This window comes from Aedes albopictus, chromosome 3 (genome assembly GCF_035046485.1).
Source record: "Aedes albopictus strain Foshan chromosome 3, AalbF5, whole genome shotgun sequence".
Taxonomy (NCBI): Eukaryota; Metazoa; Arthropoda; class Insecta; order Diptera; family Culicidae; genus Aedes; species Aedes albopictus.
This window is the reverse complement of record NC_085138.1, coordinates 70,978,244-70,999,389: the sequence shown is the minus strand read 5'-3', so window position 1 is coordinate 70,999,389 and position 21,146 is coordinate 70,978,244. Positions and strand designations below refer to the sequence as shown.

Sequence of the window (21,146 nt, the reverse complement as noted above, 5' to 3'; positions counted from 1 at the left end):
CTGCATCTGTTTGATTTTGACTTAAATTGAAACTAATGTCCTCTAGGGATCAAAAATCCGACCATTACCCTAGTGAATCGTTCCCTAGTTTTTCCGCTTTGTTCAGTAAAATAGTCAGTGAATATTATATTTTAATATTGTAAGATGCTTAATGAGTTCGTTTGAAAACTATTTTTAGGAAATTGATGAATGCCAAAACTAGTTGTGTTTCTTCGATAATGTAACTAAGTAAAATTTTCTTGAAAAAGATTTAATAAACAATCGAAACGTCAAACGTAGACAATATACAAAAAAATGTCTGCTTTGTATGAATAAATGGCGAATGAGTGAATAATTTCAACATAACTATCTACATATGTTCGGTACGAATAGATCATATAATTATTTCCGAACATACCGCTGATTAAAGTCTGTATACCCATCTGGACTTCTTTTCAAGGTAGTTTATTTGCTTTTTCCTACCAATCTATCAAATGTGATAGCTCCATGAACGGCTCAAACCGGCGTTGTACGTATGTACCTATCTCTGCAAGGCACCCTATCTTCATATGCTGCCCTGTGCAAACAAGCATAAGAAAGTGACTCGATCTTTCTCCGGGTGTGCGCGACCGATCATCCTGTGTTATCAGCAGTTTACCGTTCATCCACACTACTGGCTGTCGTCGTCGGATGGGTCTTCTCGCCATCATCGTTCTGGCTGCACAACGGGCTTCAGAAACAGAGAGAGAGTGTGTGAGTGTTTTCACTTGGTGATCACACTGGTAGACCGGGGCCCCGGTGGTGGGGGAAAGTGCGCGATACGGGACGGGAGGATTCTATATAAGTCAGTCGGACTATAAATTGAGACAGTCATTCTGCCAAAGAACCCTCCTAGGGACCAGACCATCACCACTGTGGGGCGCAAGCAGGAGAGAAGGAGTGTGCCGTTAGAAGTGAAGCTGTGCCGCAACTTCACTCTGTGGTCCTGTGCGGCAGCAGAAAGGACTTTTTTCGAAGTGTTACCGTACCGTGTTGATCGTGATCCTGAAAACCGAGAAGACTGAAGGTGTGAGTGTGTGTGTGCGAGCGAGAGGGGGTGAAAACCAGGTGTGCCCTCCAACCATGTGGGTCCTAAATAGGAGGAATCTGCTCTGCAGCTTTGTGATATCGCTAGTGCTTTGCCAATCTGTTTCTGCAGGTACGTGTGACTTGTGGGTGGGGTGGCTGCGGCGACTGCTCGGTTCCTGGATGTTGGGATAAATGTAGGACGAGAAATGTAAATGTAACGGTTTGTTTTCATATCGCGGCAGTCGAGAAACAAAGACCCCCGGACAGAACAGTGGATAATAATGTGTGAACCAATTTAGAATAATTCAGCTAATGGAGTTTTATGGGGGATTGCTGCACCGACGATGCCCGCTGGCGAACGAAGACGTGCCACTTGAGTTTCACTTGTTTTGATTTCAATCCGAGCCCCGGCTAATGATGGTTGATGAAGTGTAATAGCTGCTTGCCGTAATGGGCTGCGGGATATATGCGTTTATGTATGCTAGTTTGCCACGTGGACTTCGAGTGCCGGAAGGCGGTTGAGATTTTTGAGCGATTTTTTCGGCTTTGGTGCAAGCGGCTTCAATTGTGATTGACATGCTCTGGAAGTACCGACCGGTGCCAGTTGGAATCAACTAGTTTGGAATGGAAGATGTGCAATCAAGTGGAGAACGATCTAGAAGTGGAATCTTGGCTTATTGATATTTTCTAAAACGAGAATCAAGAATCAACAATTCTGCGTTGAGATCTGATAAGGAATTTGTTTTCCAAATTTATAAGTGAGTGTTTTCTAACGTCTGAGTGGTATTCCAATAGAAAACAGATACCCGGGTAGAGGAAAAGAGCTGAATAGTAGCATATTTTGATATTGAGATCATCAGCATCATCAGATCATATTCAGATCTTGTAAGATCTAACCAATTAGCAGCAAGCAATTCGTTTGATCTTGAAATATCAATTTTTGATATTGTTCAGATGTTCCAGGAACATTTTCAATTTCAATTTGTGGAGCCTCGTAGCCATCGTCACCAAGCTTCTAATCGCACCATGCTGAGGGTAAGGGTTCGATTCCCGCTTCAGGCGATGAAACTTTTCGTGAGAATAGTTTCTTCTCCGTATCCACTGGTGCATGTTTCGTGTGTTCCTTGCCTAGTGTTAAGTGTCCGAAGACGGTGTCCGTGTCTTATTTTTATATTATTTCAGATATGATTTTATCTTTTATATCAATCAAACCAATTTCACGCTTTGATCGTCAGTACTTCACCTCTACCCGGGTACTTTGGTATCAGCAGAATAATCACTTCTTTACTGGGAAAATTAAACAAAGACCTGAAGCAACAGCCAATTCCACTACTTCGTATATCAAATCTAAGAATAATTGAATCTGTATCATTATGGATACTGCATAGAGACACAAATCTAATCCGGTAGAAGATTTTCTCGATTGATAAGAATAAATATGCTATTCTAAGAGTTTTCAGTCTTTTTGTCTCGTTGTGCACTTTTGGAGAGCAAATTACTCCATTTTGCAACATTTTACCAGTGGATGCAATTTGAAGGATTTCAAAGAGCTAATTTATTATCAGGTAGTGTAAGTGAGTGGGGCACCCAGAACTCGTTCGGGAATATTGCCGATAGTAACAAAAGTGACATGAGCCTGTGTTCTTGCTAATTGTACATCAAGTTATCGAAAAAGTCTCTGTTTGATGTGTTTCATGCATGGGTCTGGTTCACTTTTATATGTGGTCGCATCAGGTGGGACACCTGGAATCGATTACTGTTTTCTTGCTGACCGTTTATTGCCACTGAAAAACTCACACATGACAGCATTTCGCAGCAACTGCTCAAATTGAGAGTAAACAAAGGTACATATTCTTTACTCCGTTTTCGTTCGTTGACTGAAACAGCAACAAAATTAAGTTTCATAATAATATGATGTTCTACAAATTTGTTCCTTAGAGTATGCAAATATTAGCCAAATCGAGCATTACATCCAGCGTGTTGAGCGATGGACTGGAGGTAATCTAGTGGCCCATGTATTTGACTTGAAAATCCCATATACAAAATTAAACACATTTGTGCCGGCTGAGTCTTTACAAATTGATCTGAATCTTTAACAGATTACTCCTCTAATCCAAAGGCACAATTATAGGTGGTGCCTCTAAGAACTTTCCATCATTTTTGCGTTTGGGCCAGTCTAATGACCATTCTCATTGGGAAAAGTCGGCTTGTGATATGTGATATGAGCTTATTTTCTTGCAAACCGATCATTAGGTTATCGAAAAAGCCGCGATTTGATAATTTGCTTGCATGTTTTACCACTTTCGGCGGGATACCCGCAACTGGTTTCTGAACATTACCAGTAGTTTCAAATATGTTCCGAACCTGATTTCTTGCTAATCGATCATCAAATTATTAAAAAAGCCGCCATTTGATGTGTCACAAGCATAGGTTTGGCTTATTTTCATGCTTGGCCACTTCCGGCGGGACACCCGGAACCGGTTCCGGAACTCAACTAGTAGTTTTAAATATGGCCCGAGCCTAACTAAGCTGCGATTTGGTGCGTCACAAGCATAGCTTTGCTTATTTTTGCATGCTTGGGGTTCATTCAAATATTACGTAACGCAAAATTTGACAATTTTAGACCCCCTCTATCCCCCACGTAACAACTTTTGTATGGGAAGATTTCAAATTTTGTATGAACTGTAGTCACACTTGTTCGCAACCTAGTGAATACTATCATATCTATCATTTCATTATCCACTTTGATCTCTACTCCCTTACACTCTGAGTAGAAAAAGACCGATAAAGCCATAAAATGATTAAGTTATGATACCACAAAAGTGTTGATCATGAAAAAGCGGCAATAATTAATAATTTTCAATTTGAGCGTGTCAATGTTTAGGTGAAGCTCCTACATAGAGTACGAATTGTTAATGAAAAGACACACAACACCTCTTTTCGCAAATTTTCTTTGCCAAAGTGCATTTTTCCTTATTTTCTCCTGTTGCTGTATTGAGCGAATGTTGGTATTAGTGAGCTCTGGTTGCGCAGGTTAAGCGGCCATAAAATCGGATCACCGTAGCACCCCCGTGGTTTTGATAATTGAGCCATCACTTATACATGTATGTGTGCAAACATTCGTTTTTTTTATGTTGCATGCTAGATTTGCCACAAAAATTTAAACAAAAAGTGAACAAAAACCATAAAACATGAAAAGGTTTTATCTGTCGCAATTTATTTATTTTCGATTTTTCTAGGTTGGCAAAGTTAGATATCGAAAGATAAAGAGTAGTTCATCCAAAAGCGGAAGAAAAAGTAATGTTTTGTATAAAATTGTAAGAGTTCTGGAGAGCCAAAGTTTAGCATTTTCAATGGAGATTTCACTTTTTTGTGCTCCGTCTCGAAAGCTATATATCTATGTATATTAGAGTGGGTCAACGTTGTATCACAGACAAACAGACGTAACACTTGCGAAATTTCCATCGACCATGCTTTTAACGATCATTTTAAATTAACATAGTTGTGGCTTTCACAACCAGAGGAGCGCGCATCGTTTTTCTATGCGTTTGACATTTCACACCAGTGCCTTCTGTTGACGATATTGCACAACACAGTGATTCGTGCAACTTTTCCACCAGGTGATGGTAGTGTGAACTGGGCGATGGATTTCCATGAAAATCGTTCAAGGTGTTACGTCTGTTTGTTTGTGGTTGTATGGAGAAAATTTAAATTTGATCGTATCAACCCGGAACAAAGCTTTTCCAATCTATATTAGCGTACTAAACAACTGTGCAATATTTAGGAGCGATTGGTTGCGTCCCCATATTCAGCATTGCGATTGAAATTTGTATGGAAGTTAGTATGCGCAAACGTATTTTTTTGCATTTTACTCATAAGTTGAATTATTTTGTCTAATACCATGTTAGTTACGTTAAAGTATAGCGTAGGATATGCCGAAAAACTTTGCCAAAGACCGCAAAGTGATCCGACGCTTGTAAACAAAGTTATTCACCTGGTAACTTGGGCTAAAATTTGAGATTTTATTATTGATGTTATTCCTTTACATGTTAAGTGTTAAGCACCACCGGGCAATCTGTACGTTAGAACTTTTTTCACAAGTGTTGGATCACTTTGCGGTCTTCGGCAAAGTTTTTCGGAATATCCTAGGCTATACTTGTACGTCATTAGTTAAATCGTTTTAGACGAAAAAAATCAATTTATGAGAAAAATGCAAAAAGCACGTTTTCCCATACTAAATTCCATACAAATTTCAATCGCAATGCGGAATACGGGAAAGCTACCAATGGCTCCCAAATTTTGCACAGTTGTTTTGGACGCTAAAAGGAATCGAAAAAGCTTTGTTCTGAAAAATCGACTTTGTTGACCCAGTCTAATACATACATAAGGCTTTCTATCACAGAGAACAGACATTCAGGCTAGAACAAATTTCAATCAGAAAGTTGTGTAATGATTTGAATCTTCACTTGAGTAAGGTTGCAAACCAATATACGATGACAACACTTACGTCGCCAAACACCATATCGCCACAGTCAGTGGTGAATTGAAACATTTCAAAAGGTGAATTTAATTAGTATGAGAAATTAACCGATTGCAGCGCCACGGTATTGCCACTTGTGTTGCCAATTTCAAATGGCCGTTAAATTCCTTACACAGTTTTGGAACTGAACTTGGATGTCTGTTCTCTGTGTTTTAATGTAAGAGAAGAAGGCTGTGCCCCATTTGGCATAATACCATTTGTCATAATGGACATTTGGCATAACGGCCATTTGGCATAACAAGGATTATGCACATTCTTACTAAAAAGGCTGTTGTATTTTGCCAAACGGCATTATGCCAAATGGCGTAGAGCCAGAGAAAAGAGAAAAAGTACACAGAAACATGCAAAGTAGCAGGAAAGGGACGGGCCTGGGAATGAACCCAGAACCCACGAATCAGAAGCGGTAGCCACTAGACCACGAAGCCCGTCATTTGGTGTAAGCGAATATCATTTTTTTCTCCAAACCCATACGGACGTAAATTCGGCAGTTGTGCACTGTAGAGTGGAGCTGATGATCTACAAAGCACACCGCTTCCGAAGTAGGGCCGATGCATGGATTTGAAGAAGATAAATCGATTTTCTTTCGCACCAAATTCCGGACTTCAACTGAATAGGCTATATCAATTGGCTAACATGCTGATCTTAATTGGTTACGAAATCGCGAACAGGGCATATCTGACAAATCAATAACAATGCTGAAACAACAATTTTAGTTGAAATTTCAATCAAGAACTAATACATAATAGTTCAACTTTCTAAAATGTTTCCCCAATTTTTTTTTTGAGAATACTGCACAAAATTGATGAAAATCAAGAAAAATGGAATTATGAAGTTGGTTTTGACTTTGTTAAGTTAGGCTCACCTGTGATTTCGACACATCTGCATTTTCTGTAGGTTAACCAAACTGGTATAAAAATCAAAAAAATTTAAAGCTTTGTTGCATGAGAGCTAATTTAAAAATTAATATGAAGTTTGATAAATGGCGAAAAATCGAAATAAAACTCTAAAAAATTTAAAAAAAAACTAATTGTTCAAATAAATAAAGACTAATAATAATAAATAACTAATAATAATTTATAAAAGTCATTCCGAATTTCTTTAGAGAAATATGGTTGAGCTCTTAAAAAAAAATATTCTAGGATTGAAAATGTAATTGATGGAAGACTTCTTTGGGGCTGTTCATAAACCACGTAGACCAGAATTTGGCAATCTCAGACACCCCCCTCCCCCCTCGTAGACTTTTGTCCATACAAAAATTTGAAAATTTTTATGGAGCGTAGACTTTGGCCAGAATCCACTCCCCCTTCCCCCCAAAAAGTCTACGTGGTTTATGAACGGCCCCTTTCCAAAACCCACGGATGTAGAAGAAGTGTGGGGAAAAATCTAATAAATTTTGAGAAAATTTTATGACTAACACAAGAATTATTTTGCTGTTGCATCTAATCAAAGGCAATCAAAAAGATGCGAAAACAGTAACTGTCCGGAGTTTCCTATTCTAAACATGATTTTATTGTGCGCTCCTTTCATCCCGCTTGCACTCTATAGCAGACCCCTTAACTAAACCAAATTTAAAATTGACTTTAGACATTGTGTAGTTGGTGAAATTTGTATATTCTCAACTTCCTTTCCATTTTCCAAGAATTTACGTTACATGTTCAAGAAATGTTCCGTGATTCACTATTTGAACAAATGAAGAAGTGTGATTCCATTTAGAAACAACAACAGTAATCAGCAACGTCCGTAAATCATAAATAATAACACATTGCTGCCATCGCCCACCGAGACGATCAATTCAAGTTCAAGTCTGTGCTATGTGGCATAACATCCATTTTCAGAACTGCTTATCGCAGCTCGCAACGCCTAGAGCTAACTTACTTGTAACGGTTGACCCCATGAACTTCTACCGCAATTGCGATTGCGATTGCAGTCAACCGCAGGCAAGTGAACTGATAATGACTCAACCGTCAAGACAAACAGTTGCAAAATTATATAATCCCTAATCCGCAGTAGAGAAACCGCCGTCGCAGCCTGATCCGTCTGACACCCAGCAAGAAAAATGTGATAACAATTTTCCTCCTTTCTTTTCCTTGTCTTTCTTCGACAGCATCCTGCAAAACCGGCTGCCCAACACGTAAGTGCCTTGGCGAAGTTGCCAACTCATCGTAAACTTTCCTCATCCTCATAACCACCTCTCTCTTTCTTCTCTCTTTGCAGCAAACAAATCTACCAAATACCAATTTCAACCGGGAAATGTCTACAGCTACGATCTGGACAGTTTCGTGCAGGTGCAGCTGACCTCTGAGGATGTCGATGCCCAACAAACGACACTGAAAGTTGAAGGAAAGGTCGAAGTCTATGCCGCCGACAACTGCCAGTACACGTTGAAGGTCGTCTCGCTGACGACCTTCGCACCCGATGGCAAGAAGTCCAACTTCGGCGGTGACATCACCAAACCCGTCCAATTTACCCTGTCCAACGATGAACTCTCGCCGGAACTGTGCGCCGAAGAGAGCGATTCGGACTTCTCGTTGAACGTTAAGCGTGGTATCGTTTCGCTGTTGCAGTCCGCCGAAGGTAAATCCTTCGAAACGGACGTCTTCGGTGTGTGCCCAACTTCGTTCTCGAACTTTGCCACTGGCGGCGCCACCGTCGTGAACAAGGTTCGTGACCTTGCCGGCTGCGGATACCGGGAGTCCCTGAGCAACAGTCTGGTCAGCAGCATTGTCAACTCGAAAGCTGTGAGTATTACGAAGCTGGCACTTTTTATACACCCATAATTCAACGCTTTCCATTCCTCAACTTCCTCAACAGGGTCTGAAATCCACCCCGCTGCTGACAAGCAACTACAACAGCCAGCAAACATTCAAGAATGGCGTTCTGGAATCGGTCAAACTCGGAGAAGAATACAAGTACGTACCGTTCGCGAAGCTCAACTCTGGTGCACAGGCTAAGGTCACCACCAAGCTGACCTACACTGGAACGAAGGCCGGAGCTGCCCCAGCTTTGACTGCCGGAACTCCAAAATCGGTCATCTTCGAAAACCCCCAGACCGACTTCCAGGGTAACCTGGAAACAATCAAGCAGGAACTGAAGACCGTTGTTGATTCGTACAGTCAGAACAACGTGGGCAAGCTCACCGCCAGCCACTTTACGGAGCTGGTGCATTTGATGCGCTTCTCCAAAAAGGATGATCTGCTGTCGTTGTACCAACAAGTTAAGGCCGGAAATGCCCACAAGAACAAGTCGCTTGCTCGTAAGGTCTATTTCGATGCCTTGTTCCGAGTAGGAACCGGAGCAGCCGTTGAAGCTTTGGCCAACCTCTACAAGAACAAGGAAGTATCTGACCCCAAGGAACAGAAACTTCTTTTTGTTTCCCTGAACCTGGTTACCTCTATGACCAAGCCAGCTTTGAAGGCCGCCAAACTGCTTCTTGAAGGAAGCCCATCCCGTGAAGCGTACCTCAGCGTAGGAAGCTTGGTTAACAAGTACTGCCAGAAGTTCGGATGTGAATCTGCCGACGTAAAGGAAATCTCCGACAAGTTTGCCGTGAAGCTTGGTAAGTGTCAACCAGCCAACCGCCAAGAAGAAGACACCGTCGTCGCAGTTCTGAAGGGTGTTAAGAACTCGAACACCCTGGTTGCTCCTCTGCTGGATAAGGTCGTCCAGTGCGCCTCGGACAAGTCATCTGCTCGCGTTCGTGTAGCGGCTTTCCAAGCTTTCCCAGCTGCTTCCTGCAACAAGAAGGTAGTGAACTCTGCCCTGAACTTCCTGAAGAATACCAATGAAGACTCGGAAATCCGAATTCAAGCCTACCTCTCGCTGGTTGAGTGCCCTTCGGCTGCTGTGGCCAATGAATTCAAGGCCCTGCTGGATAATGAGAAGGTTTACCAAGTTGGCTCATTCATGACTACCCATCTTGCCAGTCTCCGTGCTTCTGCTGATCCAACCCGTGAAGCTGCCCGTCAACATTTTGCCAACATCCGCACCACCAACAAGTTCCCGTTCGATTTCCGTCGCTACTCGTTCAATCGTGAGTTCTCGTATGCTGTTGAATCGCTTGGTCTGGGAGCCAGTGCTGATACCAGTGTGGTCTACTCGCAGAAGAGCTTTTTGCCCAAATCGGTTGCTTTCAACTTCACTACTGAAGTGTTTGGAAATTCGTTCAACGTTTTTGAGGTTGAAGGTCGCCAGGACAACTTGGACCGCGTGGTTGAACACTACTTCGGCCCTAAAGGTTTCTTCCGCGGAATGGATCTCCAAACTGCTTTCAATACTCTGGTCGAACAATACGGAAAGCTATCCGAGAAGGCTCAAAGTCGCTTCCGTCGTGGACTCAAGGAAGATGTTAGAGCTTTTGCCAAGGGTGTGAACATGCGCAACGATGCCCTGGAAGATTTCAACCTAGACGTATCAGTCAAGTTCTTCGGATCTGAACTATTCTTCTTAAGCTCTGGTGAACATGTACCAAGCACACCAGAAGAATTCCTGGAGAAGATGCTGGAGTGCTTCGACAAGTTCTTGGAAGGTGCTAAGAAGTACGATCGTGTATTTGAACACCATGCCTTGTTCTTGGACTCAGACCTGGTATACCCAACTGCAGCGGGTCTGCCTCTGACATTGTCCTACGAGGGAACCGGTGTTGCTCGTTTGGAAGCAAGTGTGGAAGTCGATGTCAAGGATATTGTCAAGGACTACAAGAATACCAAGTTCAACGTTAAGCTGGTTCCAAGCGGAAGCTACGAAGTGACTGGAACACTCAGCGTCGATGCCTTCACCGTAACCACTGGTCTTCAGCTAACGGGTACTGTTCACTCATCTACTGGAAGCGCTGTCAACTTCGCTTTGCTCGATGGCGGAAAGTCGTACGAAATGACGGTGGACTCCCTGTTGAAGAAGCAGGAACTGTTCAGCTTCAACAGCAAGCTTGTGTTTGTGACTCGTGAGCGTGGCAATCAGCTGATCTCTCTGCCTCTGAAGATGAATCAACAGGTCAAGGAGTTCAAGGAATGCTTTGACAATCTGTACCATGTCATCGGTGTTACCCTGTGTGCTTCCGCTGGACAGAAGCAGGTACCTGGAAAGTCTTTGGTTCCTTTGGATGGAGAATACCACGCTGAATTGTACCTTGAAGTTGATCCCAAGTACCACTTCACTGGAAAGTACGATGATTCGGACAAGCAACATCAGAGCTTGCTGTTGACCTTCGATACTCCTGGGTCTGATAAGAAGCGTGCCACAAGCCTTAAACTGGAGAGTTACTTCAAGGGCGATGCCTACGTGAAGGCCACTCTACTGTCACCACTGAGAAACGTTGACCTGACCGTTGGACTTAACAACAACGACAAGGAAGCATCACTGTATGCTTTGGCTCACAACGGACCTGAGGAATACCTGGCCAAGATCGGATTCGAAAAGGGTGGATCTCCCGCGCGCCAGGAATACGTACCAATCTTCACCGTGAGATCTCCAACTGGTGATGCTCAAGTCTCGAAACTTGTTCAAACTACTGGCAAAATTGTCGTGGAGAAGGCCGATGGTGGTGCTACCAAGTACAACCTCGAGAATGTCGAATGGGTCAGCCCGTACGCTCCCAAGACCACTGTCAACGGATTCGTCCTCCAAAATGGACCAAGCTTTGATACTGATCTGGCTGTCGTGGTCGGTTCCAGCAAGAACAACGTTAAGGGACACCTGGACTTCAGCCCTAAGCACGTCAACTTTGACCTCGAAAAGAAGACTGATGGCGATGCGGATAAGAACTTCAAGGTGAACATGGCTCTTGCCTACACGGAAAATTCGGTAAGTCTGACTATAATTCTATAGCACAGTTAAAGATTTTAACAAATTCGTCTAAATTTTCAGTTCAAGAACGTCTTCGTCTTTTTGTCCGGAAAGGACTTCACTCACCCGACTCATCGCTATGAACTGAGTCAAAATGCTGAGTTTGAATTCGAAGATAAGAAACTGCAGTCGCTGAAGATGGACAACAAGTTGCAGCTACCCAAGCAGATGGTTCGATTTGATTTTGCCACCAGCAAGAACCAGTTCAAGGTAGATGGAGAGTACGGATACGACAAGTACAAGGTCGCCGCTAATGTTGATGCCAAGTACAACGAAAAGACTGCCGGTGATTACGACTGGACCGTTGGAGGATCGCTCAACAAGCACTTCTTCAAGTTCGTGTCGAAGCGTACGTTGGACTCGACCAAGAGCCGATTCCAGAACCAACTGACGGCCAGCACCGGTACCAAGATTCAGGTCAACGGCGTCGCCACCAACAAGTTCAGCGATCAGGATGGTGAACTCAATCTGGAGGGTTTGTTCGTTGCAGTCGATAAAGCTGATCCCTACAAGTAAGTGGATTTTGGAGGTGGGGAATAAGATTTGTGGAACTGAAATTTTCTTGTTTTACTTAGGCTCAACCTGGTTCTCCAACTGAGCCCATCCACTGTGCTGTCCAACGCTAAGGTTCTAGTTGGAAAGGATGAATTCGCCACGTACGATCTTAAGCTTGACCGTACCGAAAATGCCAATGGAAAATTGAACGTAAGTCTACGCTTAAAAATCGTCTGAAACACATTCAATAAAAATCTTTCTTTGTTCACAGTTTGTTGTCAAGGACTTCTTTGACGGACACGGTGAATTCAAGGCCAACAAGGGTCAAGGTGACGGAACGGCTCTGGTGAACTTCCTGAAGCAGGATCGCAAACTCAAGCTGGATACCAAGTTCAAGGTCAACGCTCCGGTGTTTGATGTTGTCACGGACTTCTACTATGACTTCGAGAAGGACAACACCAAGAAGGTGCATTTCGATACCAAGAACAAGGTCACCAAGAGCAGCTTCGACAGCAAGAATAAGTTGGAGGTGTTCTCCGAAAAATACGAGTTCAACGTTCAGGGACAACAAAACGGACCAGTTAACGACGGATCGACCAACGGAAAGTTCTCCCTGACTCTGCCCACTGGACGACAGCTCTCCGGAGATTTCAAGCGTGAAATGAGCAGCAAGGATGACAAGAAGGTTACCGGCAGTGTTACTGCTAACTTCGCTGATAAACTGCCAGGAGGCAAGCAGCAGACTGTTTCGTTGACCGGAACTCTCAAGGATGGTGATTTCAAGGCCAAATTCTTCGATATGGTGCACAATCTCAAATACACAAACCTTGACGGAAAGGAATTGGATGTTCAGTTCGATACCAAGCATCTGCCAGTCGGTCACTTCAAGAACGCTGCTTTCCATGTGAAGGTCCAAGGTTCTCTCGTTCCTGAATCTGGAGAGTTCAACTTCGACCTGGATGAATATTGTGAAAACCACGCTGTCTACCGAGTAGGTGGAAAGTATGGAGGTGACTTCGATGGTACTGTTAGCGGAAACTACCATGTCGGAAAGCCTGGAAAGCCGCATACTCATGAAGTGAAGGCAACCTTGAATGTTCCACAGGCTCCAGTCAAGAGCGTATCTGTTGAATCTAAGGGTAGCTATCTGGAACCGGAAAGCGATGCTGGACTCTTCGAGTTTGAATATTCTGGAACATTCGGCTATGACGGTAAGAAGGTTGAACTGGCTACCACTGCCAAGGGTAACGTAAATCATGGAACTGGCAGCGTCAAGTTGAGCCTCCCCGATGCTGATCCTTTCGCTGCTGATGCCTCGTACAACTATGAAGGCAAGGAAGATGGGCCAATTTCGACCAAGGGATCGCTCAAGGTCAGCTATGGCAAGGGAAAAACTTTCGAGTTCGCTGGTGACGCCAAGGCTGTTGGAGCTGATGACGTAACGCTCCATGCCACGCTCAAGTCAGAGTTCGACAAGGTAAAGAACGTTGAACTTGCCTTCAAGCACGTCAAATCTGGAGAGAATGGATACCACACTAAGTTGAACTTGGTTGCTGACGGAAAGGCTTACAGCGTAGATAACGCCGTTGTTCTCTCTGAAACTTCCCCGTCCGTCGATTTCTCCCTCGGATACCCAGACAAGACCGTGAAGGTGTACGGTGGATACAAGCTGCTGAGCGATCGTGCCTTCAAGGCTGATGCTAAGGTAGAGAACTTCGGAGATTTCAACTTGGACGCCAACGTTGAAGCTAACTTCCAGAGCTACGAAGCCTTCTATGCCAAATTGTACCTGGATGCTCCGAAATTGGATGCCAAGAAGATCACAGTCGAGGTCAACTCCAAGCCTGGAAACAGCGGAAAGGGTGTCGAATTCAAGGCTTCATCTGATGGAAAGAATGTTCTGAGTGGATTCGCCGACTATTCCGTCAAGGAGCAGGGCAAGAGCACCGTGATTGAAGGCCAAGGAAACGTCAAGCTATACGACAAACAGCAAACTGCATCGTTCAAGCTGGTTCGTGAGAAGCTGCAAGAAGCTGGATATGCTTTCACTCTGTCCGGATCCGTAGGCAAGAACAGCGTCTCGACGGAAGTTCGTGTCAAGCCAAATGACTTCAAGCTGAAGCACACCATCTGTGACGAAAAGAAGAAGTGCACCAATGTTGAAGTCCAGTCCAAGTTGGAGCGCGTTGGAGAGAAGTTCAACCACGAAGCTCTGGTTTCGGTTGACCTGCAACAGCTCGGATACGTGTATGAGTTTGGACTGAACTCCAAGACTAGCGGCAACGGATTTACTTTGGATCACACTACCGATGTGGAGTTGAAGGAGAAGCAACAGCCTAAGTACCAGTACCACCTGTACCTTCACCCGCACAGCGCTGGAGCTAGTTTGGTTCTGCCAACTCGTTCCCTTGCCGTTGAGGGAGTGTTCAACTATCCGAAGGACAAATTTGGCAAATATGACAGCACTGTATCATTCTATCTGGATAAGAAGAACGCCCCATCGAACAAGGCCACTTTTGGATTCACAGGAGAAACCAAACTGGTTGGATCAGCTGGAGTCAGTGGAAGTGGTTCGCTCAAATTCTCGCACCCAACCGTCAAGGATCTGGTAGTAAGCGCATCTGGCCTCGTAGACGCCGAGACACAGACTGTCGATGGAAAGGTCGAACTGGATGTCTTCAAAAATGCCAACGATAAGATTGTTGCCCATGCCAAGTACGTCAACAGCGACACGAGCTTCAAGGGTTACAACGTCAGCTCGGAGGTGACTGTATACAGCAAGGGTCTTGGATTCAACTGCGGCTTTAATGGACACTCTGCTCTGTCGTTTGCTACTAAGCAATTGAGTACAGCTGGATTTGTCGATCTGCCATTCGAAGATTTCCGCTTCGGTACATACCTGTTCGCCAGCCCCGAAGAATTTGATTTCTTGCTCAAGAGATTCAACGATGAGTTGGTCCGTGCCCATGGTACCTATGATGTCAAGAAGCACAAGGCTGATCTCACCTCCACCTTCAAATTCGTGCCAACTCGTCCAGTCGTGCTGCAGACCACTGTAAACGGTCTCTCGTCTGCCAAGTTCTCGCTGACTCAGGACAAATTCTTCCTTGTCGATGGCACATTCACCGTCGATAAGACCGCTACTTTGAAGGTTCTTGGTAACGACAAGGAGCTGCTGAACGCGAAGGTCGCATTGGACGCAACACATTTCCTAACCACTGAATACAAGGTTAGCGAAGACAACGCCAAGAGCTTCCTGCAAGCCTTCAACAAGCAACTGCAAGCCGATCTTGAGACTTCCAAGGCTGAATTCGAGAAGAAGTACACTAAACTGACTGCTGATGTCAACAAGGTTGTTAACAATGTTGTCATGGCGCTGCCTGATTTCAGCAAATTCCAAGCTGATTACACTGAACAGTTCAAGAAGTTGCAGGATGAGCTGCTGCAGGACCCAACCATCAAACAGTTCTTCGAATTCGTTACGAAAGTCTTTGCCGCTGTCAATGAAGTCGTTGCCCAACTGACTCAAGTTTACGCCGAAAACTTCAAGAAGGTCTCTGCCGTTGTGACCGACGTCGTTGGAAAGCTATCGGAAACATTCAACACCAAGATGCTTCCAGTTCTTAAGGAGCTTTATGGAAAGGCCGAATCGCTTGTTTACGGCATCTACGAAGAAACTGTGAAACTGGTTGTGGCAGTTTTTGAACGTACCGTCAAGTCTCTGAAGGCCTTTGAGGAAGACTTCAACAAGGTCGCCAAGAACGTTTCCGAGCTGTTCAAAAACTTTGCTCAAACCTTCAACAAGGCTATTGCAACACTCGATAAGGAGTTCCGAGAACTGTACAAACTGGTTCAAGAATACTTCGACTCGTTCGATGAATTCAAGGTTCTTAAGGAAACCTTCCAGGAGTACTTCGAAGGTGCTGACAAATATGCCTTCCAACTGTTGAAGGAACTGCTTACTCTTATTGAAGACTTGTACCCAGTGCCGGAGATTAAGACTTTCACATCTTCCGTTAACCAGTACGTTACCAGCAAGCTGGAAAACAAGAAGGTCAATGATGTTGAAGAGCTCAAGAACATTTTCGTACATTTTGTCAAGGCTGTGTCCATGCTGTTCGATCGACTATCAACCACGTTGTCTACGACTCTGGAGGAACCAGGATTTGCCGGTGGACTGCCATCTTTCATGACCTTCAAGGTCTTCCCGTACGTCAGCAGTGTGAAGTTCAGTCCATTCAACTACCTCCGCAACGAGAAATTCTACTCGCTCCGTGACTTCCTGTACCAATTCCGCCCATACGCCTGGAATCCATTCGCCGTTGTTCCTCCGTTCACTATGCATGGAGAAGTTGCCGATGGCAGTCATTTCTTCACCTTCGATGGACAACACTACACCTTCCCAGGAAGCTGTCAATACGTTCTCGCTTCGGACTTTGTTGATGGAAACTTCAGCATCGTAGCAAACATCCAGGACGGCAAACTGAAGTCGATTTCTCTGGTTGATAAGGATGTTGTTGAACTGAACGATCAGGGAGTTGTCACATTGAATGGAAAGGCCACCGATATGCCGCTGCACAAGAATGATGTCCATGTCTGGAGACGTTACTATACTGTCAACCTGCTGACCACCTATGGAGCTAGTGTGATGTGTACAACCGATCTGAAGGTGTGCCACTTCACCGTTTCTGGATTCTATCTAGGAAAGGTTCGTGGTCTGCTGGGTAATGGAAACAACGAACCCTATGATGATTTCGCTTTGCCGAATGGAAAGATCGCCGAAAGCTCTACTGATTTCGCCAACACCTACAAGGTCACCAAGTCTTGTGCTGCCGTTGCTGATCCAGGACATACCAAGCATGAACACAGCAGCCCAGTTTGCGCTAAGCTGTTTGGCTCAGACAGCTCGATGAGATACTGCTACTTCTTCAAGGACCAGACTAACTACCGCGAAGCTTGTGAACATGCCGTCCATGGTGCAGCCAATGCTGAGGAAGCCGGTTGCTCCATCGCTTTCGCTTATGCTTCGGCCTGTCGCTTGGAAATGATCCCGGTGAGCGTACCATCTCAGTGCCAGAAGTGCTCCGTTAGCGGCAAACCAGTTGAAGTTGGCGATCAGTTCAGCGTGAAGTCACCGCAGAAGCAAGCTGATGTTGTATTCGTTGTGGATACCTCCATGGGTGCACTGCTTGGTGAACTGGTTCAGGCTACGATCAACGATCTGCGTAAGGAACTGAAGGCTAACGGCCTTACTGATGTGAAAGTGGTTGTCCTCGGCTTCAATAGGAACCAGAAATACGTTAGCTTGTTCACCAGCGGCGGAAAACTGGACTACACCGGTAAGCTGGGACAGGCTGACCTCAGTGGACCGGAGAACTGCAAACCATTGGTAACTGGAAACAAGAACGTCGATGAGTTCTTCAAGGTGCTTCACGACCTGCAGGAGAAGGCCGCCGAAGATTTGGGAGTTACCCCGGATGCCCGCGCGTTCCTTGATGCTCTGCAGTATCCATTCCGAGCCACGGCTAGTAAGCACATCGTTCTGGTACATTCGGACGATACGGAGAAGATGCCTAACCCGGTAAGTTTGATTTGATGAGATATTGAAGGGTTGAAAAAATGTAACGGAATTCTGTTTTACCTTAGGCTCGTGCCGTTAAGTCCATTTTGGCCACTCTGGATCTGAAGGTTAAGGGCGTCGGACTGCACGTTGTAACGCCAGTGAAGAACTTGGGTATCACCAGCAGCAAGGACTCCAAGAAGGTTAAGGAGCTTGTCGGTATGTGTGCAATGTTTTATCAGTCGTAGCTGAATTTTATGACGAAATCAATCATGTACTCCCACAGGTTTCAACGCCAAGCAAGCATTCACTCTGGCTGACAGCAAGAAACGTACCAACATCGGATCAACTGAGCTGAAGAACACCTTGAAGTACGACTCGGACATGCTGGTCGATATGGTCAACAAGAACGACGGATTCGTGTTCGTACTGCAGAACTTCAGCGGACTGAAGCAAGCCAAGGACAAGAAGTCGTTCGTGTCGGTCATGGCTTCGGCCCTCGGAGAACACATCGCACGAACGGAAGTCAGCAGCGATTGCGTGTGCAAGCTACGGAATGGCCTGCATGCGGAGGAATCCTGCGAGGCTAAGGAAACTAGGTACCTGCCACCATCGGTAAGTTGAATGGTTTTAAAGCAATCTGATTAGGCCGGAACAAATCTCATTTTCTTCTATTGTCACTTTGCTCTCTGACTCGTCGAGGGGGGGGGGATAATAAATAATAAATGTATTTGATGAAAAACTACCCAAACAACTAGGCAAAATCATCAAACTCATTCTTAAGAAATTTCTTTATGAATCTAATTTCACTTTGAAATTTGTGCCCCCCCCCTCAAAATGTCGAATTCCGACACAAAATTTCCGAGGGGGGGGGGGGTGACATTAAAGAAAATCGAAATTTGTGTCAGCCTTATTGGAACTAATTTGGATTTCTTATTCGAATTTGCAGAAGAAAACCGGTGCCAAGGGATAATCTGCACAACCACCAGCAGACAAAAGGGGAGAGATGACTTCCAGCCATATTTATTATCTTCGCCTAGCACTAGAACTGTATCATCCCGAATGCCATTTTAGCGGTACCATCCTAGGGAAACGATAATCTGTATTGTAGTACTTCAGAACAGAAAAAAAGACGAAATAAACGAATGATGTTTTTGTATTAATAGATGAAAAATGTATAACGTCAATGAGTTTTGAGATATCAGATGACAGCAATTCAGTTCGCTCGCTGCAGAAAACTTTGAAGTTGATCTTTAAGGTCTGAAAAGTCCAAGTCGAAGCATTTCACGGCACATATATAAATAGGAAGACAAAGGCGTTGGAAAGATTATATGAAACTAACCCGAATTGATTATGATTATCTGAAAGAAAAATATTTGAATAAAAAGTTAGTAGCTTAATCGTCAAATGTAATCTTGAAGTGTACAACTCGATTTATTAGGAATTAAGGGAAAGGCTACATTTCTAATAAACCATTCGGTCTAACGTGTCATTTGGCCCAATGGAATTCGGGGTGATGCAACACATGTGGAGAAAATCAGATGAAACGCGCGTTGATGTATGCTTGTTAGCTGATAAATAGCGTTTCGGTTGAGGTGTCGATATGGCGACTGCCGCACCGCTACGTAGTCTGAATCGATAATGAATCCTGTTAATTTATTAAATATAGGGGATTCTGGGGTAATACGCACCACTTAAGAAAGATGCGTCCAAATGCATATAAAAAGGCAATAATTTATTAGTTTAATGCATGCATTTATTGCATATACTTTCAATTTAAGAGAAACCAAACAAAATTTCAGCCTTAATACAGTTCAGCTCTTGAAAATAACGTTTTTTGTAAAGACTAACATTACGGCTTCGTATGTTTATGCGGGGCAGTATGCACCCTTGCTCGGGGTAAAATGCACTACAACAATGGGGCAGGATGCACTCAAACAAAGGGGCAAGACGCACCACAACATTGAGGCAAGATGCACCGTCGAGTTTAGAAATCTTTTTACTTCTTAGACAAAATGCATGTTTTATAAGGTTTTAAGACAAACAATAGCTCAATTTTGTTTGCGATTACTTACAGAGCACTCATAGATATGATTACAGCTTGTTTTTATAGGTGCGTTTTGCCCCAACCAATGGAGTGCATATTGCCCCAATCAATAGCTAAAAATAAAATAGTTTAAAACATATAATTTACGTAGATTACTGTTTAAGTTATTTTTCCTATGCTTAGCATTGCCCTCAATGAACTGAATAAACACAACAGCATTAGATGTTTGGTCGATTTTCACCATCAAATCATTCGACAAACGATCGGAAAAATTACATCAGAATCGTGCTTTTCAATTTTATACATTTTTCTCACTAATTACGTAACGCAGATATGTAAAATTTTCCAGATGCTCATTTTTTAAGACGTTCTATTAGACTGATAAGGTTTCAAAGCTCTAAAACCGAAAATCCCTGAAAAACAAAGGGGGTGCATTTTGCCTCGACAGTGCGTATTACCCCAGATACCCCTACATTCCATAACGAGTATTTATTCATCAAGTTTCATTCCGACAGGGAGTGACCCGAGGACCCTTGGATGAATGCAGGGGAATGCGGGAAGGGAGCGCAATGTGTTGCATCGGTTGCTGGTAACGAGTAAACCGGAAAATAATGCACCATATGAGCGTTTAATGATAAAACGAAGCACGTTTTGTAAATTAATTGAGCTCACGGTAACACCTTTTCCAGTGATTTACCTGATGTTTTAACTGTTTTTAGGTCGCAGGGGCACACATCAAAGGGAAGTGTTGCCAGGTCGAAGTTTTCACGTATTCTTCTGGAGGTCAGCTTTTACAAATTACAAATTACAAATTAATGGCATCGAAAAGCCTTTCCAGTCCAGAGCCAAGAGTCAATTACGGGAAACAGAAAAAGTTGAGGTCGAAATGCGTATGTGTCATAGGATGTAAACAGATTGTTGGTATTAAAAGGATCAGTTTTCACTCGGTTTTCTCCAGGGATGCCATATATACAGATTTATCTGTATTATACAGACTTCTGAGCATCCGTACAGATTTTGTTTTATATGAAATACAGATTTTTGAGCTAGAGGGGCTATTTTATTTTTGTATGGGATACAGATTTTTCTCCTAAATTTTGTATGGGATACAGATTTTTGAAAAATGTGATACAGATTTTTCAAAAAATCATCTGGCATCCCTGGTTTTCTCCTACCTACAGGTATTTCACTAACACGCCCAGGGTCATTATCGTAAACTTTTCCATTTCGGAATGTTTTTTCTCTGTTACGGAAATTCTTTAAGAGTTTTTTCAGCAATTTCACTGAAAATCCTAACAGTAACTCATTCTAAAGAAACTCATAAACATTATTTGTGTTTTTATATGAAATTCTTCAGAGACTTCTTCCAGTAACTTGAAAATTTTTCACCAGGACTCGCTTCTGGGAATCACTTAACGTCCCATTTCACAAATACGTCAGGGTGTTTGAAGTACTTTATGAGCAGTTTATGGACCGTGATATTCCGGCACACTGTCTCTTTGACTACTTAATTTTCTTATATATATATATATATATATATATATATATATATATATATATATATATATATATATATATATATATATATATATATATGTATATATATATATATATAT

The 21,146-nt window shown here is 43.5% G+C and overlaps 1 protein-coding gene across 1 annotated transcript; it reads left to right on the top strand.

Annotated features, from left to right (window-relative positions):
* The first annotated feature begins 840 nt into the window (after positions 1 to 840).
* LOC109399794 (apolipophorins) lies at positions 841 to 18,657 on the top strand. Its single transcript, XM_019672292.3, has 10 exons — positions 841 to 1,177; positions 7,692 to 7,718; positions 7,802 to 8,325; positions 8,399 to 11,386; positions 11,450 to 11,940; positions 12,004 to 12,133; positions 12,195 to 17,504; positions 17,570 to 17,702; positions 17,770 to 18,098; positions 18,433 to 18,657. The coding sequence occupies exons 1-10, from the start codon at positions 1,102 to 1,104 to the stop codon at positions 18,454 to 18,456; spliced, it is 10,032 nt and encodes a 3,343-aa protein (XP_019527837.3). The 5' UTR covers positions 841 to 1,101; the 3' UTR covers positions 18,457 to 18,657.
* Positions 18,658 to 21,146: the final 2,489 nt, after the last annotated feature.